The sequence below is a fragment of the Ammospiza caudacuta genome, chromosome 9 (assembly GCF_027887145.1).
Source record: "Ammospiza caudacuta isolate bAmmCau1 chromosome 9, bAmmCau1.pri, whole genome shotgun sequence".
Classification (NCBI taxonomy): Eukaryota; Metazoa; Chordata; class Aves; order Passeriformes; family Passerellidae; genus Ammospiza; species Ammospiza caudacuta.
Genome location: NC_080601.1, coordinates 15,186,677 through 15,213,608, shown reverse-complemented (window position 1 = coordinate 15,213,608; position 26,932 = coordinate 15,186,677). Strand labels below are relative to the sequence as shown.

The following is a 26,932-nucleotide window of genomic DNA, read 5'->3' as shown; positions in this document are numbered from 1 at the left end:
GTCACAGTCATTCTGCAGGAATTCAGTGAGATGCAGTCTGAGGTTTAACCTGGGTTAAAGAATCCACCTCCTATGGATGCAGGCACAGACAGGGGAGATCTGCATGGGTACTTCAGACAGAAGAGGCTCAAGGCTGAAATCACTGGTTAGACCTCTCCATTTGCACCTCAGGAGCACAGGGTACATGTCTCCAAACTCTACCCTAAATCTGGCACATTCCTGTAGCTTCTGTCCCCATCACCCCCTCACAGGCCCTGGCACTCCTCTCTCTTCTGTCCCTGCTCCAGCACAGCACTCTCAGTTCCCAGTGAGTCCTTCCTGAGGTCTCTGGGTTTCCCACCAGTGGGCCAGGAGGCCAGCTCTGCTGCCTGACCCCTCTGGCTGAGGGAAGCTGAGCTCACCTTCACAACTCAGAAGACTTCAACTTCACATACTGAGCTTATTGCTTAAAATTTCCACTCTTCTTAAACTTTTTAAAAAATCCTCAGCATACAAGAATGAGTCTCATAGATGATTCAAATTTTTAAGAACAAGTTGTAAAATTGTAGGACAGATTTAATAACTTTTTTATTTCTCCACACTTGGTGGGGCTGCTGTTTTCTTTTGGACTTTTTTTTTCTTTTTGAATTTTTTTACAATATACTCATAAAAAATTCTAATAGGAGGTAAAGTACATTTAAAAGTCTCACATCTCAATACAATGACAATATCATTTTTGCCATGAGTAAAATGAGGTGGTAGCTTAAGAAGAAGATTGCTTCTGGGAGATTCTGTTTATGTAAACTTGACATTGCGTTTTTTCTAAATGCTTAGAAAACAGTAAACTTTTTTTGGCATTTCGTGTTTAGCTTATTGAAAAATTTGTTTATCCATATAATATTAGAAGATGAAGTTTCATTTGCACAAGAGTAATAGAAGCATGTAAATACAGTATTTGTTTGTTAAATTGAAGAGGTCAAGCTTTTGGTTTTATAATATTTGAAAACATTGAACAACTTAAAATTAATTTCATGTACCTACTATTAAGTTTGTTAAAACAGTCCATATATTTCTGTATTTAAAACAATGCAGAACATAAAAGGGCTTTATTACAAACTGTTCCCTGCAATTTTTTATATATGACACTTTTATATTTGCCTAGGAAAGGGCAAGATGCATTACAGAGCAGAAAACATTGCCTGATGCACAACCCAGGAGTTACAATGTGCTTGTCATCTGTCAGATCAAAAAGAATGTGTTGTGATGGTTTATTTCCATTTTCATGGAAATACAAATTGAAGTCCCATAGTTATTAATTTTGATACTTTAAAGCACTGTGCAGATTAGGTCATCTTCTGTTGGATGGAGTGTTACACCTGTGACCCTTTAAAATGTCTGGAATTGCATGTAATGCTGTGGTCAAGTAAGTACTTCCAACCACTGTAAATTCCTGCCACAGAAAGGAGAAGGACTCGCCCAGCTGCCCTGCCACTCCTCTCTCCATTCTCCTCCTTAATTGTTTTTTTTTCCACTTTCCCTGACCTGCTGGTTGCTTTAACCCTGGGTGAGTTCCTTGCTCCAGGTCACTGCCCCAGAGCTTAGATCAGTGCACTGAGGAGTTAGGTGAGCAAAGGACAGGGCTGCCTCCTTCTGTAGAGTTGCAGGCTTTGAGTAGCCATCAAACTGATGTGTGACGGCCAGACCAGCCTTTGCCCATCTACCTTGAAGCTCAAATGTGGATTACTCCAAGTGCTTGTTTCTAACGTTTACGCAGTGTGTTATAGGAAACATCCATAATGAGCATTTGTCCAGAAGGTTTTGTTGGCATCATGAGCCAGGCAATATGATGGGGAGGTGGATTGAGAAACCCTAACTGAGATGATAATGTAATTCACAGGTGAAAACTGAGTCACAGAGACTTTCACAAGCAATTGGATACTGCGTCATCTGAGGGTGTTAGGCTTGTGACACTGCCTTCTGTTTTATTTGGCTATATTGTTATAAAAATCAGATTCCAGGAATGTGTGGTGTTTAATCCCTTTCTTTTCTCAGTTGTGTTTCTGTTATCTGTAATTTTTATTTTATCTTTGTATTTTATAGCTGCTTCCAGAACTCACAAATCCAGATGAGCTGCTTTCATACCTGGATCCTCCTGATTTGCCAAGCAATAGCAATGATGACCTTCTGTCTCTCTTTGAGAACAACTGAAACCATGTGTATTCTCCCATCCTTTTCACTTGTTCACACGTGTGTGGCTGCACAGCGAGGAATCTTAACACTCCTTTTCCACAAGAGAAGAAAAAAACCTCACAACTCAATCCAATGGTGCACTCCCCGCTTTCTTCATCTCAGAACTGCTTTTGTTAGTTTCAAAGACTGTGAAAGTGATGGGAGAAAATAATACAAAAGTTAAATAAACGCAGTAATCTCCGAGTCTGCCATGCTACATGTGACAAAGAAGCATAGACAGTTGTGCAGCTATTGGAAACCCCATTTGGTGTTCATCCTCTAGAGAGAGAGTTCTGTGATAAACATAGTGTGAAGTATCTTGGCAAAACCGGATCTTGGCAAGGGAAGAAAAATCAACAGAATGGAACTGTCTTTAATTGACCCGTCTCAGAGTGTCTTTACAATGCTTGTTCTTCCATTTTTTTGAAACTGTATCTCCCTCTACCCCACCTCTCCTCTGCCCCCCTCCAGCCATGGGTTTGCGTTGGAATAATTGTCCTGGCCACACACAAAATGAAAAAAAAAACCACCAACAAAGCTCAAAAAAGCACAAATCCTACAGTCAAGTGGCAGAGTTAGGGAAGACACACAGGCCTGTCAGAGGGAGCCAGCAGTGTAGCTAATGCCACTTCAGTAACGGCCTGAGCTCTGCAGGCCGCGGCCGTGGGTGTCAGGATTCTGCACGTGCAGGGATCTTTACCATCTCTTTGCAGAGGATTCCTCTGGCCCAGCACACAGATTGGAAGCACCCAGGAAAATTTTTTTTAAAGTTTGCAATGTTTAGGGATTTTTGTGATTTGGTTTCAGATCAGTACTGTTTCTGACTGCGTTAACATGCAGCTGTAGAGATTGCTGTCATAAATCTTTTTGCCATGTATGCCATACATAATGGAAAAGAGAGGGAGGGGGGATGCAAACCAAACTGTTCCTGATTATTACCTACAGCCTTCGGTGCCCCAAGAGTTTGTGTCACTGTCTGTACTGCACAATGCATAGTAAGACAAGCTGGGTTGAAGGCAGCAAGGAAATCATTGCAGGATGGAGGGAGAGTAAGATCATTTTCTGCATAATTATTTTTAATAATCAGCTTGAGAAGGGGCATTGACATTGGACAGACGTCTTACAGCTTCATTTTAGTTTTGCTTTGCATTCTGTTTTCGTGACTGTTACAGATACTTCTGCCTTTTCCTTTTCTCCTCCTTCAGTTTCTTTTTGTAAACTTTGGCTGCTGGGATGAGCTCTTTCTTCTGAAGGACCGAGTGTGGGGAGAATAAGTACCTGTCAGTAGATGGCTACTGCCCTCAAGAGACCCTGCTGCCACAATTACTGTCTTGCCCCTGTGATCTTTGCTTCTCGTGTGGTTGATGCTCCTGCATGAGCTTCCTATTGCTTCTGTGCCCATTTCTGTGCTCTTTGTCTCTCTCTCTCTCTCTTATAAATGATGTACAGTAGCTGTGTAAGAAGTGCATGTGTGCCAACTTTGCCCTCGTGGTGCAACATTTCAGCTTTTCCCCACTGTACAGTTACTGGTTTTGTTTCTTTTGATACTAAAGCATATTTGACCCTACTCCTTTTCCTCTTCCCAAATCCAATCAAACACCCTTCATTTGCTCGCCACAATGCGTTTTAAACTGAAGTGCCAGGCAAAATTTTGTTTGTTCCTGTCAGTTTGACTAGCTAGCTTCCTAGCCCTCTGTGTTTAGTTTGCAATGCTGTAAATGGCATGCTCTGTGCTTACGACTCTGGATTTGCTTTCCTCACCAAAGTCATACTTGTAAATTCTCTGCGTTTTTTGTTTTCTTTTGCTCTTTTTGTTAACGTTTCCCACTACTGCTGTACATGCGTTGTGGTATATATATGCTAGTCAGCAGCACCTTGCTGTAGATATTAAAGGAAATGGCGGTTTAGTTCTTTTATTTTCCAGTAGGAGTATTGAATCTGTCAAACGTATTATGTAGAAATGGTCCCACACTTATATTTTTCCTCTTTCAAGTTTTTTTAAGAAAGGCGCTGTTCATTATGCAAAATCAATTATTTTAAGAATTGCTATTGTAAATATCTTTGTGAATATTTTAGTATCGTCTTTGATAATATTCAACATTTTCATGATCTGGTTATACTTTTGCTGGTGTTTTTAAATACCTTGTCTGAAGAAAAATATGGGTCCTTTTTTAAAAAAGAAAATTGAGGGTTCTTTAACAGAATAAGGGAGTTGGGTTTTGGGTTTTTTTTTTCCCCTATTTTCTTTTGGTAAATTAGCCCAAATTTCATATCCATTATGTGATAAATGAATTGATACATCAGGCAGTACCTGGATAATCAGGGCCCAGCTCTGTCATGGAAACATAATTGTGTTTGCCTAGGGAAAAAGTAACCCAAACTGATCAACCAGTGTTCATTGACTGTGGGTGATCGTGAGCTGGTAATGGCAGAGTTTGTTCATTTGCCAAAATGAGCAGAACACGTAGGACCAGCTGTCTGACCAGGTAAAGATGCACTAAGGCAAGCAGCAAATCTGTATGGTACCGTATTTATATCGCTGTACTGGTGCTCCAGTCTCTGAAACTGGGGCAAAGACACTTAGGGATGTTGGTGGGTGGGGGAGGGAAACAGTATAGTATATTTTATTCTGCTTAGAAATGTCTTTTTTCTTATGTAGGCTTGACAACCTGTAGAGGATCTGTGCAGAATATTAAAGATACCTTGGTGTAATACATGGTTATATGGTTGTGGTGTGGTGCTGCTATCACACAATTCCTAGGAAAGACCATTGTTCAGTTACTGATACAGATGTGTTGTGTAGCCATTTTCCTGTAGTAGTTTCCCCCTGGTTTTTTGCTGCATTTTTTATATAGGTCTGGAAGTCATGTGCAGAGGTGGCTAATGATAAACTGACTTTATGCCATTAGAGTTAGTTTTTTTCTATTTGGGGGGTAAGTTCCTTAAGCCATAGGTTTGGGAATAAAGAAGATTTCTCACTATTAGCTGGAACTGGTTGCTCTGATTTTTTTAATTGATTCTATTTCATGTTTCATTCTCCACTGATTCCTGAGCAGCTAAGTTAGTCACCTAAAATGAATTTTCTCTTAAACACAATATTAGTATTTTAAGCCAGGTATGTTAAGGATTGACCTTTTGCTAACTGCTAGTATTTAAAATGTATCATTTAAAAGTACCTGTTGGAAAGCATAAAGGGAAAAAAAAGCCCCATAGATATTAGCAATATGTTTGGAGCAGTGTTGGCATCTGCTTTTTACAGGAATAGATAATTAAAGCGGACAGTTGACATCTTTAAACTTACAGAAATGTTTGGTTTCTAAGCAGAACTTAAAAAAGAAAGTACAATTTTTACCCATCACCCAAACGCTGAACATTTGAGACAATTTAAAATTTATCTGTCACCTAAAATCAGGTACTGTATAGTGAAGTCAGTATGAAAAAGCTTCTGAAAATTTAGTTATTTTTTTATCTGTTCACTGCCGTACTAAAGTTTAGAGAAAAAAACCTAGCAAATAGGGTAATCACAGTCATTTCTTTTAAAGCTTAATTATTATATAAGATTCCAGTAGTATTTTTCTTCTTTTTTTTTTGTTTGTTTACCTTTTAATCGTTTCCCTATGGAAGTTCATCTGGGAAAGAACCCACAGAGATCTACAGTTCTGCTGCCAAGACATTATTATAGGACTGACAGTACACACCAGTGTCTGCAGCGGAGACTCAAGGGACAGCTGTACATATGTAAATGACAAATAGAGACATGTTAACAGAAATGCATTCATTTTCCTTGGAATGTGCATTGTTTTTATTTCGCAGGAAAAAAAAGCTTGAAGCTCCATCTTATGTGGAAAATGAATCCTGTTTGTTAGCGTTTGTGGAGTCTCAGCATTTGTTCCACTTTCACTTCTGTAATATACTCTGATCCTTTGTTTTGTTTTGTTTTATCTACATGTAATATTTAGCTTACGTGTACTAGTCTATCACCTGTGTATTTTTAGGGTGCTACAGAAATAATGAAGAAAAATACGGGGATTAAAAAAAAAGAAAAAAAAATTGTAACCAAATTCATACTTTGTACAATTTTTGATATCACGATCAGAGGAGAATTAAAAAAAAAAAAGTACAATCTGAGGTAACATGCAAAAATGGCCATTGTCTTTGTTTGTACATTGTATGTACAGTACAATGCAATCATTTCATACTTTAAACTGGTCAGAAAAAATAATTGTGATTTTTAGTCTTGCAAAACTGTATGTAGTTAGATGATGTGACAACCTAATATTTATCTAATAAATATGTATTCAGATGAAACCTGTATATTAGGTGTTCATGTGGTTATTTTGTATTTAAAGATCAAATTATTTGACTATTGCTAGACATTTATATACTCTGTTGTAACACTGAAGTATTCTCATTTGCTCATGTTAATTTTTTTTTCCTAAATAAATTTGCAAAATTAAGGTCTGACTAATTGGCAGCTGCTTTGTAAATTTTGAGTTTCATTTTGAAACCATGAACTTCCCCTTTGCTCTCCCTGGTTTGAGTTAATGTGGAAGTCAGTTGCATGAGGTGTACCTTTTATCAGAGCAGGACTTGGTGCAGGAAGGGAAAGGTGGGAACCACCCTGGAGACCGAAGATAAAAGAAAAGATTATGAATGCAAATATGGGATTACACAGAAAAAGTCCCTGCCAAGCAAGGCATTGGTAACTTGTTCTTCAGTATGCAGGGCACTGCCTCTCTCCCAGACAAGTAATAATTACTTTGAAATTAAATCTTTATGTGATATGAATAAGGGGAAAGGATGTCTTCTCTCTGGAATTGGCACATGTGGAGATATTAAACAACCAGCACCTTTGTTTTAACTTCTTCCAAATTTGATAGTTTTCTTTCAATTGGAACCTGTTACTAAAGTGAAATGAGACCATTTTTTTTTTCTTACTGCATCTCCATCCTAAAGTTGAAGCATTTGGTTTGTAAATGCAACCTTTGAGTTACAAATCTGCTCGATTTACTTACCTGTCCAGCTGTAAGCAGCCTGAATGGTGACACAAGGAGTACTCACAAGATAGCAGAAACACACACAGGTCCTGTCCTGGTGGAGTTCTGCACTGAATGGAGCCACAGCCACCACTCACTGCATCTGAGAACTTGGGTTAACAGATTACTGAGTATCTCTGGATTTGCAGATGGCATTTCTGAAGGTGTTTAGGCAGAACCCACCTTTGAAATACCTTCAAATACCTGGGAACAAACAACCATTTCACAATATGAGTATCTATCTATGCAAGCACTTATAGCAATTATTCCCCACCTCCACAAGGGCACTAGTCTTTGTTGATTGGGATACACACAAGTATGTGTATATGTGTGTATATACATGTATGTATGTATGTATGTGTAAATCTAGACTAGAGATTTATTTTCTCAAAATTGGCAAAAATAATTTGTTTCTGACTCTGAATTTCTGCCTTCCTGGGTGGCACTACCCATTCCAGTGGAGTTTTTTAGGATAACATAATGGAACGAAGTTACTGTGTACACTGTAGTGAATCAAAAAGTATTTATCCATTTCAGCCCATAATTAATAACTGTTTTGGTTTTGGTATTCTGTTTTCCTGGAAGCTCCCCAGAAGTGTCAACAAGACATACTGCAAACTGACTTTGGTACTGTACAGCTGGAGGAAAGCTCGTGATGTCCCTAAGCACTGTACATTTTTCAAGCTTACTTTGAGGTCTGCAGAGGCTGCAACAATCCTGAAAGTGGAATTTCTCCCAGCTGTAACCTGAGGACCACAGGCTAGGTAAGATGTGTGTATACAGTTCATGCTGGTGTCTCCTGTCCCATGTCCTGGCAGTGTGTTCTGTATGTCATGCACTCTGCTTCCAGAGAGCCACCTACATGAGTATCTGTCTGTGACTTCTCTGTTAATCCACGTGCTGATCAATTGTTCAACAACTTCAGAACAAGCTTATTTCCCTGCATTTCTTCTCTGCTCTTCCTCATCAGTATGGATCTCTGATTCATGTTATTTTGTTTATGCACATTGTATTCTGTGGCCATGCACTTGATCTTGCTTTTTACAGGAGTAACACATTGAAAACAGTTAGGAACATGGAAGGGGGACAGACCCCTTGTCTCTTTTCTGCTTGGACATTAGGGATGGGAGTCCTGTGCATAGAGCTGTTTGCTTTCATTTAAAGTAACCTAGTCAGCATATAAAACAGCTGTACAACTCTCACCTGATATTCTATATATAATTCTTTAATTTGTTATCCTCTGTTTCCCTTTAAAATTAAAGCATGTGGTTTTTACATTTGTGTACCCAATCTTATATTTGTATGTGTAATTATCCAGAATTCACTTCTATCTGCTTAAATTTCACATCTGTACAAATCTTCCTGCATTATGAACTTCCAGTCGTGAACCTTTCTTTTTTACACTTTTAATTATTACCAATGTGTCATCTTATTACAGTTTTCCATTTTGTGTCACCAAAATTCTATTGACTCTTATGTAGGATGTTGCTCCGAATGTCTGTCATTGCATCAATGCACTACTCATATTTGTCCTGTCTAAAAAGAACACAAGATTTTTCTTGTTTCATGCAGACCACTGAAAGCTTCTGCTGAGATATCTTGTTTCCATCAGTTTGCAGAATTTTCCAGGGGAATACAAAAGTGGCCCCCAAGGAACCTGATGAATGATGCAATTTTGTTTGTAAAGCAAGCAGCCAGCAATTGGGTCACAGCTCGTGCAGGCATTAGCACACAGTGTGGCACAGCTGGGCTGCCAGGCTGGTTTGCCACATACGTAGCTCATCTGCATTTCCAGGTACTCCCTGCCTAGACCATAATTGGTTTCCTACAATTTAAGTACAGCCTTCTGTTAAAACCCTTCCCTTTCATGGACTAGATGGGATAAGGCTCTTTCCCCTGTCTGTTGAACATGTCTGCTTGGTTTGTCCAGTATCTTTCCAAATACTGAACTCACATACTTTTTGATAGATCCAGTCACACACAGCAAAGTTAATGCTAGTGTATACCACTCCTAAATACACTGACTTCTCTGCACTTTTTTTGGGTCTATTAGACATCCCAAGAGGTATATTTAGGATTATCAATTATGATTTTCCCCTAGGTCAGAGTTATTTTAAATTGAATTTTACAGTTTAGACTTTCCAGTTTGTCCATAGCTGTTTCATGATGCTGGTTGTTTTAGATTCTGCTAAAAATATTCTGGTACATTTAATTTCTCACCTTGGTCTCATATGAAGACATTGATTATTGTGAACACAGAGACAGGTTGCTAATTTTAAGAAATTTTAACTAGTTAAACACTAGAAAAAGAGAAATATAATTTTTTTATATTTTGGTTTGCAAAAATAATTGAAATTCCCTATATTTATTTAATTAATGCTGGATTTGAAGTCTGAGTATGTTTTTAATGCATATTTAAATGTATTCAATTTTTTTATATTTCAAAAATATAATCAGTGCTCCCTTTCCTTACTTCTGTGTTTCTCAGAATGTACATTTTTAAGACATGGAAAATCAGTGAATTTTTTCCATTAACACATCTGGTGAGCTTCCTAGTTAGTGACTGGCTGTAACAGCCAGTTCATAAAGTCATTGAGAATACATTCCTTCACAATAACTCCCAGCAGTTTTTCCAAGTTACGAATGATGGTCCCTCTGGGAAGAAGCATGGCTTCCATACGGCCACTATCAAACTGATGGCAAAAAGTGCACAAGTGTAAGAGAAGAGAATTTCTTACCCTTAGCTTCAGAATAATTCACCAAACACTTCATTATCCAAAGATGATGTTCTTGGACTGTAAATGTGACACATGCTAATTTGCATATGACAACTTGAGAGCTCAGCTGGTGGCACATTGTGTATTCAGGTGATGGCCACATGCAGTTATGTCATGCAAGGACGTCATCAGGTTCCATGATAACTCAGGTAGTGCTGCTGTTATGCTGAAAGGAAGCAAAGCTTTCAGTAGGGAAATGGCAAAAAAGCAGAGAGGAATCTCAGATCCTCTGTGGTGAGGTTGCTCCAGCAGAGTGGTTTGTTACAGAATAACTGGTAGAATTTTAGAATTAGTTTAGAGCAGACTGGATAATTTATCTTGTACAAGGTACAGAGACAGCTGTTACCTCAAAGATATGCTATACAAAATGCATATTATATCTGTATTATGTATATAAATATAGGTATAGATCTGTATTGTATATATCTATATATATTAGATATTTATTTATAGATTTGGACACAAGACAAATGCAAAGAAAATTCAAGTCTTTACCAGGCAGCTGATTAAAGCTCCAGTGCTATCTTACTCATACAGCATGAAGTATCATGACTAACCAATTCTTAAAGTATTTCTGATACTATTCCCTAATTACTTGTTCCTCAAAGGAGAAGTGGCAAATTAACTTAACTGATGCCTGTAAATTTCAAGTTGTGTTACAATTGAAATTTCTGTGGTTTTAGAGGTAGAAGGGCTCTTTAATACTGCTTTGTAAGTATGCAGTGTCTCTCCCGCCCACAGGCAGAACCACCTGTTGATGTCCTGAAGATTTGTGAGGCCACTGTGAGTAGTAACTGCATTTTCCCTAGAATCTAAAACGAGGCATTTTAAATATCCTAAGTGCTTTGCCAGGCTGATGTGATCTATCTGTTGGCAGCTGTTGCAGTGTATGGACAGTGTTCTGGGCACTGCACAGAGGCACTGTGACACACCAGCAGCAGGCTGCCATGCATTATGCAGGGAGATTGAGTAATGAATTCTGGGCAAGCAATGTCACTTAGAAGTTCTGAAATGAAAATGCTAATCACAGCTGTAAAGAGCATGAGTGGATTGAGGTTTTTCTTGTATGACTATTTGTAGGTAATTAGAATGAAGTCATGTGGGGAAACTGCTCCTTTAAGTACAATGTGTGCTGGAGAGAATGTTCATGTAGTGAGCTGAGGTACTAAAAGTTCCTAAGAGGAAACCTGGATCGGGGAAAATATTTATTAGCATTTTTTCTTTTTATCTTTAAGTGTACCTATGTGGCCACTCTATGCCCTTTGAGCTCTTGTATAGTTTAATTTCACACTGCAATCACTGAGTGTAATGGAGGTGTTTCACCATCTCCCCCACTCCAGTCCCCATTCATAAATAAATGCATATCACAGACAGAGATCACAGAGTTGCTTTCCAGCTCTTCACTTATCTTCTAGCTTAGCCAAAACCTTGAAGAAAAAATTAGGCTGAGTCTTTTGAAGTGCAACACATCCAGGCTCTGCAGGTGGAGAGTGGAAATGCCCACTGCAAATTCCTGCTCTCCTCACTTAAAATCAAGCTGAGTACCTGTATGACCTCTCCTTATTCTAACAGCCCTGATTAGCGGAGTCCTTGAGATAACCATGTCCCCTATGTGCATTCATTCTTGTCAATGTCAGAACCAGTATTGTGGGAACTCCCTGTGTCACAGTATCAAGTGATGTTCCTGTGCAATGCACTTAATGCTGGATTGCTGCAGCCTCTATTTGAGATTTTATTGGCATGGTCCAAGTACACAGCCCCATGAAGAGCATATCAAAATGGGCCACAGACCATGTAGTTGGATTCTTGCAGTAGGTAGATTGCAAAATGCAATCTTATCACATCTGCCACCAGCATCAATCCAAGATTAACAATTAACCCACATTCCTGTGCCACAAATGAGCAGGCATGCAGCTGGACAACTAGAATCAGAAATGCATATCACCTTTTTATCTGTGCACTGTCTGTCTGCTGGGGTAACACCATTTCAAGACCCTTGAAATCAAAATTCCTAAATTTTAGGTCAGCTTTCAAGCATTTAGTCCTTCTGTTTCTTTGGAAGAGCCACTTGATCGCTCTTACTGTTTCCCGGCTGTCTTGGCACAGTGGTGGTAATATTTAACCAGTTACTGAACAGCATTTATGAAGACTTTCAAGTTGTAAGTAATCTATCAGCATGAAATTCTGTTACTGTGTCATTCAAGGTTCTTTTTCCTGTGCAGAAATTTTCTACTACAACATAAGAAGGGTCCTTTGGTAAGTGGTTTTTAAAATTTAGAAACTAATTTCAAAAGGGCCCTCCTTGTTTATCCATCTCTAAATTCTGTGTAGTTTTGGGGGAAGGGAGAGAGGCTGATGAAACCTGTAAGGGTGGGTACCCATATCCACGAGAGCTCTGCTGAAGCAGCTCTGTTGCCTATCTAGTTAATGTGGGGTGCACTCATTTTCCAGCTAAATGCACTTCTCTCCCTGCCACATGTTGCAGAGTTTCAGTGATGAACAAGTCTACAAATGGATGTGCTCAAAGCTCCCCTAAAACCGTATCAGTTTGCTGAGCTAGCTCTAAGCCTCATTTGGCAGTGATATAGTGGCCTTTGACAGTTTTTGGAGACCTTTTTCTGTCCTTCTTGGAAAGTGACCTCTGTAATTCACAAGTTCTTAGTCAAACTGTCTGAATGAGCTGTAATTCATCTGACTCTGCAGGAGTAGACCATAACCAGTGATTTAGTAGCTCTATTGCATAAACCTAGAGATAATAATTCAGTCCGTATTCTCAAATACAAAAAATCACTGCTGTTTTGTCTTCTCACCGAAGCCTGCAAATGAGGAGAACTCTATTGTTTGCTCTACCAAAGATGTCTGTGAACTCTCCTGAGCAAAATAGGTCAAAGCTGTTTCACTGTTTCCTAAATGTAAAACAATATGGTATTGTCTTTTGTTCATCTTTGGTCTTGTTTATTAAATAATAAATCCCTCAGGGCCAGAACTGTCCATTGTTCTAGGTATAAAAAGAACAATTTTGATTTGGGCTTCTAGTGGCAACTTCAATTAAAACATTATTAAAAAGGAGTGTGAGGTTTTTTACTAGAAAATTGGTTGATGATTAGATTAACAGAAGTCAAAATTTACCAAAAATGGACTTGAAGCTGAGATGATATGACAAGCTAGGTAGAAGTGCTGATTTAGCTCCTATTTAAAAAATCAAAAACAACCAAAAAACCTTTAGGTTATTGGTAAAGAAATAGAAAATACCAGCATGGCATATGCACAAAGCAAGTCATTGTTCATCCTTATCTTGAATACTGTACAATGCTCCTCTTATCCCAAAAATCTGCAAAAGTGGAACAGCTCAGAGAAGGATAATAAAGATGATCCAAAGACATGGAAGAGCTTTGTTATAAATAACCATTGAGTTAGCTGTGACTCTTCAGTCTTGAAAAGAGAGAAGAGCTGTAGGTCTGTATGACAAAGATAGATAACAAACAATTTGTCTCGTCCAGCACAAGAAGTAAGGCACATTGATGAAGGCAATTGGAGCAATATTCAAACAGATTCCTTATGCTCTGGGCAGCAGGCCTGTGGAAGGGCAGCTTCCAGTTCATCACCAAGGAAGCTGCTGATTTAAAACCAGTCCAGTGAGTGGATAAGTACATGGGAGGAATAACAGAATTAAAAAAAGATGGCTACATAGCAAAGCCAGCTCAAGAAGTTCTCTGGAGTGAAAGCAGTATCAGGTTGAAAGTATACTGGCCTATAATACACCCCTCTCCCCCATTTTCACTCCTCCTTAGGTATTTTTGTGGCCCCTCAGGACAAGATGGACATTTTTACATAGGATTATATGGTTCTGTAGTTACAGAGTTTGGTACCTGCTGTAGTCATCCCTACAGCATCAGCAGTTAAGGGTCTGTCTGGAGCATGTGCCTGAAAAATGGTGCTCTTCCAGGATTTCTCAGCTGTTTGTAATTGCACATTATAGTTCTGCCCTGATCTTTGTGGTCATGGCAGTGCCTTGATTGACAGCTTTCTGTTCATTCAGTGAATGTTACCAATGAAGGCTCTTTTAGCTGCTTGACACAAAGAACTTAGGTGGGATTGAAAGTTTACTATTCCTCACATACAGGCTCTCTTTGTATGATTCTGTTATACTGTGTTACATTGCTGCATTACTGTAAGCTTCATTAAAATAACTCTAATTTATAATACAAGAAATGTTGTCATCTTATTGCAGGGTTCCATACTGTTGTGTCGTTATCACAAAAGTTCTATACCTTCTTGGGGTTTTCTTGTGGGCATCTCCTCAGAGCACTGACTCTTTCCTCTTCACAAAGCAGCCACTGCCTCCAGCTCCCCTCTCAGCCAGCCACCCCCACTCTTTTATAGCATCTTCCTCTCATGGGTTACAGCTGTGGCCTCTTAAAGTCAGGCCTGCTCCTAATCTTTGATAATTGGCCCAGCTGCAACTCCTTAGGGGTAAGATTACTTTCTACACTATCTTTATTTTCTTGTACTCTATTCTCCTACAAAGAAATGTGAAAAGTATTAGAATCATGTTTGATTTTCTCTTTTTTTTTTTTTTTTAAGACATCTTATGGCATTAAGAATTTGAAGAACCTTTGGAAGTCCTTTTACCTGAAATCAGGATGGAAACTGGAGAATTCAAAGTAATATCTAAAAAGTAATACCAATATGTACTGAGTACTTTCATCTAAGTAGCTAAATTAAGAAAAGGTAAAATTATATGTGTTGCTATTTTCATATAACACACGAAGTATATTACACCGGGACTGCTATTACTGTATTCCCTGGGGCAGGTTTGCGGCCCGAGCGCAGGCGGGCTCCGGAGCGATGCTGAGGGCACGGCCGGGGCTGCGCTGGGGGTGACTCAGGGACACCCGCGTTTCGAGACGCGTCAGTGCCGAAACTCTGGGGTGCTGCCCGTGACTCCCGTGTCCCCGCCGATCCCAATTATCCCGCTGATCCCCATTATCCCGCACCTGTGACAGCTGCGCCGCCTTCCCCGCCAAGGTGCTCTCCGGAGCCATTGTGTGGAATGATGAAATTTTAGAAACTTCCCCGTCTCTGTTGGGGTAAGGGAGCTGTGAGGAAATGTGCAAAAAACCCTAAAAAACTCCACATGCAAACGGACAAACGAGATCCCCACAAACCCCAAACAAACGCGGGGCAATGGTGGGCGGGGAGGGGGCAGCACTGAGGGCTGCAGGGGCGAGCACGAGGGGTGCCCGGCGCTGGCCACCGGCTCCCCGCCTTCAGCCCGCTCCGGCCGGCCCGTGGAGCCCTTCTACCGCACCTCCAGCTTCATCCTGTGTTTCCAGCCCGCTGGGCACCGCCCGGGCCCCGCGTTCAGCCCGCTGGGCAGCCCCAAGGTGTCTCAGCCCGCGCCGCCCCAGCCGCCATCTCGGCCTGCGCTGCTGCTGCCGCCGCCACCAGTGGGCGCTGCGGCGCTGCGGCGGAGCCCATAAAGGCCGCGGGGCAGCGGCGGCGTGTCCTTGTGTCTGTCCCCGTGTCTGTGACTCGCAGCGTCCGCTCTGCGCTCTGTCCGCCCGCGGGATGCTGGCGCTGAGCGCCGCCCGCCGCCTGCTTCGCCCGCCTGGGGACTTGCTGCCGCCGCCGGGGCTCGCCTGCATGTGGGCGGCCGGTACCCGCGGCTGCAGCGGGGCCGGCGCCGGCTCGGCGAACCCGGTGGTGTACTTGGACGTGGGCGCCGACAACCAACCGCTGGGACGCGTCGTGCTGGAGGTAGGGGCGCGGGGGCTGCGAGAAGCCCAGGGGACGGTGCTGCGGAGCCGAGAGCGGCCTGGCCCCGGGCATGGCGGCTGGGCAGCGGGCAAGGTCAGGGCGGGCGAGCAGCTCCGGCCCAGGGCTCGCGACGGGGGCACACACAGCCCGGTGCGGGCGGGAGAGCGGCCCGGGGGATGGCGGGGCTCGCCCGCCTGCTGGAGCCGCTCCCTGGCTGTCCCGGGGCGAGAGGGCGGTGGTACGGTCCCTCCAGGAGGGGCGGGCTGGGCTCAGACCGGGGCTCTCGCTGAGCCGCGGCCCGCCTGTCCCTGTGGCTGGTCCCTAAGGCCATGCCACGGGACAGCCGGGGCGGAGGGCACGGCCCTGGTGTGGCTGCAAGCCTCGAAGGAAGTTGCATAGTGTGTAAGCAGAAATACTGAACAAGATGGAACTCGCTGCTGTCGTGTACCGACCGCTGGTTTGAGAGGGGCGAGCGCTGTCCCAGCGGCACTGGGGTCCCTGGCCTTCCCGCCGGGGGCTGCTGCTCCTGCGGGAAGCCGGCCCGGGGAGCCCTTCAGCCGCGCCCCCGGGTTCATCCTGTGTTTTGCTGGGCGCTCGCTGTGTGGTTCCTGCCATCCTGAGGGTGTCAGTTCCCTGAAGCTGCCTCCTCCTCCAGCCTCCGGCTCCACGTGCAGCGAAGGGCACCGCGCTGCTGACAGCCAGCTCAAGAGCCTGAGTACCAGTACCAGCTGGCTCCATCCTAAAAAATCCCGTCTCTGAAATGCTCGGCCATGTAAGGAAAGCCTGAAGAGGAAAACTTCTGTAATATCTGTACTTAAAGGAAAAAAAGCGCCGTGGGCGCCGTGTGCCACCTTATGTACATACGACCCTCGGGCCGGGATGTGCCTCAGATAGATGCGGTGTGTATGGGAAAGAGCGAGGGCTGTGCTCCAGAACCACGGGCTGGAGAGCGAATGAAACTCTTAGGAATGCTGCCTGCTGAGGGAAGTCAGTGTGGCCTTCTGCCTCCAGCACCCACCTTGGGTCTGTATTTGTAGAATTTTTTTAAAACATAATTCATCAGAGTTCTCTCTAAAAGAGATTCCTTTGAGACTAGAGCCCAGTATATTTTTATTTATCGATAGTGTTAGCATATTAATAAATTGGACTGTTGTAGCTGTTGTGCTGTCAGGAGGTAGCATTTCAGGGAGTCATAGGTAAAAATATTACTCTTCAAGTTCCTTATTCATTAATGAAAAGTCTGGGTGGTATTATTAAAAAAATAGCATTAATGTTCCTGTATTTCTTGTGGTAGCATTTAATTTCTATGCTAAAGTTTTTCAGTGTCCCCAGTTTAGAGAAAGTCTAAATGCTCTGCAGCATCACCTTGAATCTGGCTGAGCTGTGGTGGTCTTCTGCTGCAAATTATAGCCATCTGAGAAGAGTGGCCTAGGGAAGGAATATTAAATTCTTACCACAGCCATGCTGTTTCTAGGTGTCTCCTGCTGGTCACAGTCAGGATGTCCGGCTAGGTAAAACTGGTCTGGCTGGTATGGCCAGTTTTAGGTCCCTTTTTAAGATTAGTAAAAAGATGTGCAGCAATCAAAATCAGAAGTTTTTGTTGGTTGCAGATGTATATGTAACATCATAAGTTGTTTTTGATGTACAGTTTCTGCTGTTCTGTTTCCTTTGCCTTTTCTGTCATTTTCAACAGCTGGTTCTGTGCAGGGGATGGGGGATGACTTTGATCTCTCTACTTGTATCCAAACTCTGATCCTTGGGGTCTGTTGTGAAGAGTCTTCTTAGGTACTGCTCAATTATGTATTGATCAGTGAAATCATTAGACCCTGCTCAAGTGGCTCTTCAATAGCTGGCTAAAGGTTTCATTGAGGGGATATTTTTCATTGCTGGCCAAATGCTTGGAAAGTTTTGAGATATTCATGGAATTTTGGATGGCTTGTGATTTCAGACCACTCAACACTTTGGGAGGAGAGTTCAGTTGTAGCAGTCTCCCATGTAAATGTTTTTTATGTACATTTGAAAAGGCTGACTTATGAATTTGTCTGTTTATTTTTCTTTAACAGCTGAAAGCTGACGTGGTCCCAAAGACAGCAGGTGAGGCAGCATCTTCAGATTTTCATACTTAAATACTTAAGTTATAGATTGTGATTTTCAGAAATGAGAAGGTCCTTTTACCCTTTACAACTATTTTTCCATGTTCCATCCCCAGTTGTTATATGGAGAAATATGACAGAAGTGTTAGTGAGGAGATGGAATTTGTTATTTTTCCAGGTAGTTTCATTTTGCAATTTGCACCAAGACAGTACAGTTCATATACTGGGTTAATGGTGCTGAGTAAATATGTTTAAACCACAGTAGCTGACATGAAAATCAAACCCTAGAGCAAATGGGGAAGGACAAATCAAAGGGGTAGTCTTTCTTAGAGTTTCCAAAGAGTATATGGGGTTTTATTTTTCTGGTCACTAGCTGATTAGTGAATTAATCTTAGAAAGTTCTTGTGCTTTATCATTTGTTTCCTTCCTCATCTGATTATTAAGTGGTTCTGAAAAAAACTTTTACTTTTTAGTACCTAGTAGACAAATATCCTTAAAAAAAGACATAACCCTCACAACTGCTATAAAAAGCAAAGGCATAAACGTCAGAAAATGAAACCTGGGACTGCAGGCAAAGGGGGGGAGTTGGGGAATTGGAGTCACAGCAAACTAAAAGGGAGATGAGATGGAAAAGACTTATGTTGGTACCCTGTCCTGAGGCTAAATAAGGTGGTTTTTTTCTTGACTTTATCCCAGGGTTTTTAAAGTATGGAAATAACTGATAGATCGATAACACTTTAAAGATGCAATCAAGTTTTTGAAGTGTATAATCTTGGGCCATGGTTAATCCAGTTGTGTTTGTATTGCCACATATGATGCTGAATATAATACTTCATGCTTTGTTTCCACAGAAAACTTCAGAGCTCTTTGTACTGGTGAGAAGGGATTTGGGTATAAAGGATCCACTTTTCACAGAGTGATTCCTTCATTTATGTGCCAGGTAATGTTTGGGGTTCTAAACAGTTTTTTATTAAATTTAATTTTATATTGTTTACATATTTCTAGAAACAGACTAGTAGTAACATTTGAAATGGCTCTGCTCTAACCTTTGGCTAACAAAACAACAAAGAGGTGACAGCATGACTTGCATTTCTGATAATTTTGCAAGGGCTGTTGCTTAGCTCATCTTTTGTACAAATAAATGTAAGTTATGTGTAGATGGTCAGAAGAAGCCTGTCTGAAGGCTTTCTGCTGTAGTAGAGCAGTGTACCTTAGTGTGGGGCAGAGCTGACAACATGGCATTGCTTGGGAGAAGCACTTGTGGACAGAATGACAGTCACCTTACTGTTCTCTGTGAGCTGACAAACAACGTGTCCATTCCTTATTCCCAGCAGAATAATCTGTTCACAATAGACAATTTAGTATTTTTAGTGTTTTAGTATTTTTTTAATGTCTCTGTAATAGGGAGGGGACAAGGAAACCAAAAGGGTTGCTTGGGGTTGATTTTTGGGGTGATGCATCTGAGATGGATTTTTTTTGGTTTAAAGAACACATCTTTTGAAATTCTGGACAACAGCTCACGCATCTTTTTTCTTAAACAGCAGCAACTAAAATAACAAACGAGCTTCTTGAAAGCTTCTTTTTGTACTGAGCTTGGCAGATGAGGAGGATGGAGCCGCTGTAGTGCATGGGATTTCTGGTGGCCCTCTTTTACCTTAAAAAAGGGCACATATCAACAACATTGCATTGTTGAATGGCTTTGTAAAAAATCTGAGAAAATTTTAAGAGAATTTGAATGTTATAAGTAAGCATGCTTTATTATTAACTGATGAATGTGATAGTCTCCCATCCTCAACTGTTTTTTTAAGCAAAAACCACACATCTGTTGGAACAAGAGGCCCGAGTTGTATGACCTGTTTATAAGATGAAGAAAAGGGACAGGTGTGCTGTAAAGGGCCTATTTTCCTTGCCTTTCATATGCAAGCTAAGGTTTTGTGATACTGACCGAAGGATAGAGTTTAGAAGTCTTTCTGGGATCAGAAATACATTAAAAAATACAAACACAAACCCTACTTTGAATTCTGTCACAAGTCTGTGAAGTTCCCTGTAAGTCTGTTCTGCTTGCCTGCCCTGCTTTGGCCCCCCAGCTGGACTGGAAATCAGGATGCTAGATGGTTGATTATGGTACGGTGAGAGAATGAATTGATGTTTAGGAATTACTCAGAGGTCATTGCTGAAGTGGAAATACTGTCATGGGTTTCAGCAATTGTCAAGTGAGAGAAAACAGTAGTGACTTCTGCACTTGCTGAGATGGATTGTTGGTGTGATTCAGGCAGTTGGTATGGCCTAATTGAGGGCTGTCATATCCGGGACTCTGCAATTCCACGGCCCCACACGGCATGCGGCACATAGCTCTGGGACTGTGACACCACCTGTAGGAGGTTACTCAGGGTGACAAGGGGAAGCTGAGGGTCACATGCAGTACCTGTTGGGTATGAGTTCTCTCTGGCACAGGTGGTGTCACTCCTGCAGAGATGGCATGTGGCTGCAGCAGTAGTTGGGAGCCACCTTCGCGAGTCACCGTGGCTGCGTTTTTTGTTCGAACCGGTTTTTTGTGTTTAACCTGAGACAGGTGGTCACATCTCTTCTGGCAAGCAGCATGGGGTCAGCTAACATAAGCTTAACAGCTCTGGTGTAACAAACAACACAGCCTAGAAATAGCAAAGGGTCATGGAAATCCTGACCAGTGTTTGTACCTGTTGGAAGAAAGGAGGGGGAAAAAGGAGTTGGGAGGGCTTGCCTGTGGTAATGAACTTAGGTGATTTGGTTTTGAGGCCTTTGAGGTGTTTCTTAAAATTACTGCTGTTTGTTCCATCACTTCTGGGAGAAAGGAGAGAGATGGTTGTAGGAGTTATAGAGAATATCAGCAATATCTGGAGCAGAAATCTACTTTTAGCCTGACTGTACCTTCATCTGGTTCTAAATTGAGTGGCCATGCTCATCCTTAACCTGAAGAAAATTTGTTAATGTTGTCACTTTTAAATTAGAGCAAGTGTGTGTATTTGCAGTAGCATCACTTTTGATATGAAATAGTCCATGTGTGTTAGTAGAGTTAATACCTTTTTCTGTTTCAGGGTGGTGACTTTACAAATCATAATGGAACCGGTGGAAAATCCATTTATGGCAGTAGATTTCCAGATGAAAATTTCATACTTAAGCATGTAGGACCTGGTAAATAAACATTTTTTTTATACCTTCTGAAGACTATAACCAATAATAAAGCATTGTTTATGAAGATGTGGTTGTAAAAAAATAAGGGTTTTTAGGTTTGTGGGTCACTTGGTAATTACAGAAGTATCAAAGAAATTTAACAATGTGTTGTCCCTGGCATATGCTTATTTGTGTGGACTGCTCTACAAATATATGCCAGCCAATAAGGGGATTTAAAATTGTTCAGAGGTGAAATTACTGCTTTCATAAGTCATAGACTTCAATTTCTACTTGAAAATTACTGCAGAAGTAAAACAAAGCAATCTGGAATTTCTTATTTAGTAGGTAACGCAGGTATGGCCTTTTAAGCTCAAATTAACACCAGAAAAAGCAAAGGACTGGCCATACAGAAGAATATCTGATTGCATTCTGTAGTCTCTCTTACTTGCATTGTTACTTCCTTGTCCCAGGAGGCTGCAGCTGTTGAACCACAGGAGAGGTTAGCTGGTGTTAATTGCCTGCAGGGCGTGTACAGCTAATTACTTTACTAACACTGTTGCTGTGGAACCAAGGGGGGCTGGGCAGGAGGGAATAATCCAAGGCAGGAAGTTGGCATTAGAAATTATATGGAGATACTGTGAGACTATCGCATTTAGTCTAAATGTGCAGAGGAAAAGTGTCTTTTGCACTGCATACTTGTTACACCAGTCTAACAAACTGCTGCTCCAGGTGTTCTTTCAATGGCCAATGCAGGACCCAACACAAATGGATCCCAGTTCTTCATCTGCACTGCAAAAACTGACTGGTAGGTTCTCAGCCTTGCAGATTACCCTCATTAGTTGATGCCTGAATCTGAAGGGTTTGGGGTCTTCTTAGGGGTATTTTTATGTTGCTTGTGGGTTGATATATTTTTTGTTTGTTTGATTGGTTGGTTCTTTGTTTTGTTGTTACTTCGGGATTACTTCATTCCAATGAAAAATAAATTGTTTTGTTACTTGAGGGAGGAAGAGTCGTGACAGCAACAAGGCTGCTATCCCTCAGAATGTTTCTAAGGTTCAGAGCTAAAGTAATGTTAGAAAGCTTCATGTCACTTGAAGGACAGTTGAGCTTTTGCCATAGAGTTGGTCAGCAGGTGAGAGCTATGAAGATCTGCTAACACTCTCTTTATGTTTTAAGTAAAACTGCCTTTGTGTATTTGTTTTACAGGCTAGATGGAAAGCACGTTGTTTTTGGGCATGTAAAGGAAGGAATGGACGTAGTGAAAAAAATTGAGAGCTTTGGTTCCAAGAGTGGAAAACCCTCCAAAAAGATTGTCATTACTGACTGTGGCCAGCTGTCCTAACCTTTTGCCCTACTCTTCATGACAACTTGGATGCTGTGAAAAATGAGTCATAAAAACACCCAAACATTTCTTATCTCACAAGTAGCACCTATGGAGCCATGTTTTTTATTTAACTTGGTCCAACTTTTATACTTATATTGAATAATATTCATTAAAACCATAAAATAGTAACTGAAGCATGTTGTAAGTGCACCACCATGGTAGTCACACTGGTTTGGTAGAGTCCCCTTGTGTTTTGCAAGAAGTGCTGAAGTCACCCAGGGTGTACCTGACTGCAGTGTTGATACTGTCCTTAGTATTTGGATGTTTCAGCTGTTACAGTGGGTGGTGGAGTTGATAGCAGGGGTTCTGCAGTTGGGGGCTAGGTATAAATTGAGAAATGTGGTGTTTCCTTTGGTGCTAATAAATTCTTATTCTGTTGTTTGTCTCATCATTTTGAAGCAATACTACTGACCAGTGCTCTCAAGGCTGTCTGCAACAGCACTGGCATTTTCTTTGTGTCTCAGTTAAATTCTATCCAACAGGTTTAATGAGTGACTGTGGGTTTCTTAAAAATTAATTCTGGTTTAGGGTTTCTTACAGCCTCAGACTACTTTTTAAAAATAAACTCTACCTTACCTGCTTCAGTGGAGCAATTTGACTTTTGAGTTAAGTAAATTGCTTTAGGTTGAGTTAGGCTACTACTGAAGCTCTACCTGGCAATAGGACCTCAACTCAATCCAGCCAAAGATCTCAAGACTTTTATTATTAGGGAACTGTGAACTTAAAGTGTGCTTCTGCTCTGGGATCCGGTTCTGTGAGGAATACAGCTCAGTTCTCAATATATGGCCTATTTTTGTACTTTGAGAATACAATCAGTATAGTGAGCTTCTTGAGTGAGAAATAGGCTTGATTGCCTTTCTGTAGTGTTGATCCTGTGAAGTCAGCCCAACTTTGGTATTACTTGGATTATGATTCTTATGTATCATCATCATCATCAGTCAAAATTGGTCACCACAGAATCACAAGGCCTAATCAGTGCAGCAAAATGGTTATTGTTGGGGTTTATGCACAAGAAGGAAAGCATTCAGCAGATCAGCTAAGATATTTCATTTGTATAAAGCAGGATGTATGTTCTATGTGGCATGCTTGTGCAGCAACAAATGCTGGAATCTCACACCATTGCCTTTGGAATCACTAAGGCTGTAAAGTATCAATGTGAGAAAAAGCACATGATTGTTTTGTGCAATAATCTCATTAGAGAAAAACTGTGATGGCTTTCTTCAAATGTGAATTTATTTTCATTGCAGGATGATAATATGTGGGTTTAAAACTTTTGTACTGCATGTTTTTTGCACTGGGGGTTCCACTTGTGTATGCAAGGTAACATTTAGAATGTAATTTTGCAAAAAATGGAATTGAAAAGCTTTTCATTCTTTCCACTGTAGCTGATTAATCAATGTAGTATTTTTTAAGTATTAAATTGTGTTGGTTTGGCTTATTTCACTTGGATACAAAACAATTTTTTTGTGCATTCTCCTAATTTGTATATGAAAATGATTAAATACACTTCTGCCACCAAAAAAAAAGTCTTCTCCTTTCTTGAAAGCAGGAATATGAGAAGCTGAAACCTCTTGGGCTTACCTGGGCTGTTCAATGCTGTTGACTTTGTGATGGGTATGTGTAGGGGGATCAAATATAAGAAAATAAAGATAGTGTAGAAAGTAATCTAACTCCCTAAGGAGTTGCACCTGGGCCAATTAACAAAGATTAGGACCAGGCCTGACTTTAACAGGCCACAGCTGTAAGCAATAAGAAGATGCTATAAAAGAGTGGGGTGGCTGGCTGACAGGGGAGCTGGAGGCAGTGGCTGCTTTGTGAAGAGGAAAGAGTCAGTGCTCTGAGGAGCTGCCCACAGGGAACACCAAGAAGGTATGGAACTTTTGTGTTACAGAGATAACATGTGGAGCCCGGCAATAAGATGACAACAGGTCTGATCTGCCAGTATTGAGAAGCTATGGTGTCATTCAGGTGCAGCCAGCAAGAGAGGAGGGTGCATTGCTTTGCCTCTCACTACTGGGCTAAAATATCTGTCCTTCCTGGTCACAGCACTCGGTGGGTGTCCTGCTCCATCCCTGTCCAGCCTGGTGACAGCACTCGGTGTCCCGCTCCATCCCTGTGTGTCCCTGTCCTGCCGGGTCACAGCGCTCTGTGTCCCGCTCTCTCCTGCCCGCCCGGGGGCAGCGCTCGGTGTGCGGGCCCCGCTGCCCGCCAGGTGGCGCCCCGCGCCCGCGGCAGGCCCGGCCCGGCCCGCCGTGAGGGGCCGTGTGGGTGCCCGCGGGGCCATGGCCGTGTGGGTGCCCGCGGGGCCAGGGCCGTGTGGGTGCCCGCCGTGAGGGGCCGTGTGGGTGCCCGCGGGGCCATGGCCGTGTGGGTGCCCGCGGGGCCAGGGCCGTGTGGGTGCCCGCCGTGAGGGGCCGTGTGGGTGCCCGCGGGGCCAGGGCCGTGTGGGTGCCCGCGGGCTCCCTGCGCCGCCCGGGTGCGCTGAGCTGCTCTCCCGCCCTCCTGAAGCCGCAACTCTGCCCTTGTGTGTCTTGCCTCCACTGTCCCTGAGCGGCTGCTTCAGCTCCTTGGGATGAAGCAAATAGTAAAGCAGTGCCTTTCCCAGCCGCGGCTGTACATCGCCGTGAGCTTACTGAGGTGTGATGGAAGATGCTGATGCTGAGTGTATCGTCCAGAACAGTTTTTTGGGGAACTAGTGTTTAGAAATCCTTTGTAACTCTAATAGGTCACAGAGGACAGAGGTACTCACTATGGAGAAGTGACTCTGAGAAAAGCAGGGGGATGGCAGGTGTGCTACTGCCATTTTTCACCTGGATGTTTAGAATAAACATCTCTACACTGTCAGAGAGGTTGGCACCTCCAGCCCCCCTGTGGAATGAGGCTGGGGCACTCCAGGAAAAGAGCCTGCAGAGAGCTTCACGTGGCTACCACTGATGTGCTTCCAGATGCAACACAAGTATGAAAGCACACCCTTAGGTAAAGTGCAAGTAAATATACACAGAAAAAATTAGTTTATATTTCGAAGTTGTTTCAACAAACTCACAAATGTTTTTGTTTAGTCTCGTGTTTTAATTATTTGTTCCAGACTTTCTGCTTACATAAATTGCTTTCTTTGGTGCTAGACTGAGGCTATATCTCTTTGTTTATAAAGTTTAAATGCTTTGAAGTCAAGACATTTGAGGTACAAAGTGTTGTTCTCTTTTGTAATGCTGTATACTCTGCTGGTAGTAATATATCAACAATCAGAACCTCAAAGAAGTGAATTACTGAGGGTACAAATCATTTTACATGACATTTCAAGGCCAATCTGCATGTCCTGCTGCTAGCTGAGAAACTGTAGTTGGACAAGCACATTCTACCCAATTTAGAAGTAACCAGGCTAAAAAGCAGTTGACCTTCAAGTGAAAAAGTTTCAAATCTTGATCTGCAGATTTCTTATTTGCATCTGACTGTTAAAAACACTGTATGGATGAGCTGGTCACAGGTGAATTTTTGCCCTGGATCTTCACAGCCCAGAACATCAATTTGTTGCACTATTGAACTGAAAACTGAAGCTTGGCAACAATTGTCCTGAGCCTTGACATTACTCCTCCAGTACCAGCTCTGATTTTTCCAGTACAGCTCTGGCTATGCCTTTTCCTTGCTCTCCTGCCTCCATGTGGTCCCTACATCTGTCATGGGGCACTGTGGCCACCCCCAGCCTGCACCCTGCTGTGGGTGAGCTGCCAGACCCATGGGGGAGAAAAGAGCCCAGTTCTTCATTTCCACCCTCGTGGGAGGGGACTGAGCACACTTTGCTTGTTGTACCAAAACCGGTTTCCCAGCAGTAGCCAGCTGGGTGAGGGCACATGGATATCAGCAGTGATTTTTACCTCTCCTCAAATACTCCAAAAGAAGGAGCTCCAGCACAGGTCACTCAGGGTGCCCTGGCATGGTGGAGAGGAAGGCTTGGGGGAGCTGTAGCACAGAAAGGCTGCTCCTGCAGAGGCAGGTGGTTCTCTGTTTTGGGAGGTGAACAGGAGCAAAGAGGTGCTTTTTTTTTTTTACTTTTGTCAGAGCTGAGGCCAAGGGTGTCAGGAACTGGTGAGGAAGGAAGGTAACTGTGAGGTAGGAGAGGGATCTGGTTCTGTTACAGTGGATCTGAATGCAGACAAGCTTGTTTGTCTGTAGATGCCATGTCTGTGTGAGGAAGGTTTGAGGGACCTTGCTGCAGAGGGTTGTCAGTACCTGCTGCTTGCTCTGTTGTTGGTGAAGATGCAGCATAGCTGGAAATAAAAGTGCTGGTGGTTTTGGCTTGAGTTCAGTGCAATCATATCAGAGAATAATGCTGACTCAAAGTGTCTGTTATTTATTAGCTGGTTAAGTGAAAAACCCCTAAAATTCAATAATTGTTGGGATTCACAGAGTTTGAGAAGAGTGGAGGATAACTTAGTCAGAGGCACACCTTATCATCTCTCAGGAATTCAGCAAAGTGGTCAGGCCCTGAAGGTCCTGGGAAAGAGCAGTATAAATGAGCAGGTGACT

The 26,932-nt window shown here is 42.3% G+C and overlaps 2 protein-coding genes across 2 annotated transcripts in view; both read left to right on the top strand.

Annotated features, from left to right (window-relative positions):
* Positions 1 to 6,660, top strand: part of ZMIZ1 (zinc finger MIZ-type containing 1) — a 337,399-nt gene extending 330,739 nt beyond the window's left edge. Inside the window, exon 23 of the mRNA XM_058810416.1 lies at positions 2,080 to 6,660. Within this exon, the coding sequence (XP_058666399.1) occupies positions 2,080 to 2,187 (108 nt within the window). The 3' untranslated portion in view covers positions 2,188 to 6,660. The remainder of the gene's footprint in view (positions 1 to 2,079) is intronic.
* Positions 6,661 to 15,524: 8,864 nt separating this feature from the next.
* On the top strand, positions 15,525 to 23,934 carry PPIF (peptidylprolyl isomerase F). Its single transcript, XM_058810041.1, has 6 exons — positions 15,525 to 15,781; positions 17,845 to 17,875; positions 18,726 to 18,814; positions 20,949 to 21,045; positions 21,754 to 21,829; positions 22,231 to 23,934. The coding sequence occupies exons 1-6, from the start codon at positions 15,593 to 15,595 to the stop codon at positions 22,364 to 22,366; spliced, it is 618 nt and encodes a 205-aa protein (XP_058666024.1). The 5' UTR covers positions 15,525 to 15,592; the 3' UTR covers positions 22,367 to 23,934.
* The last annotated feature ends 2,998 nt before the right edge of the window (positions 23,935 to 26,932 follow it).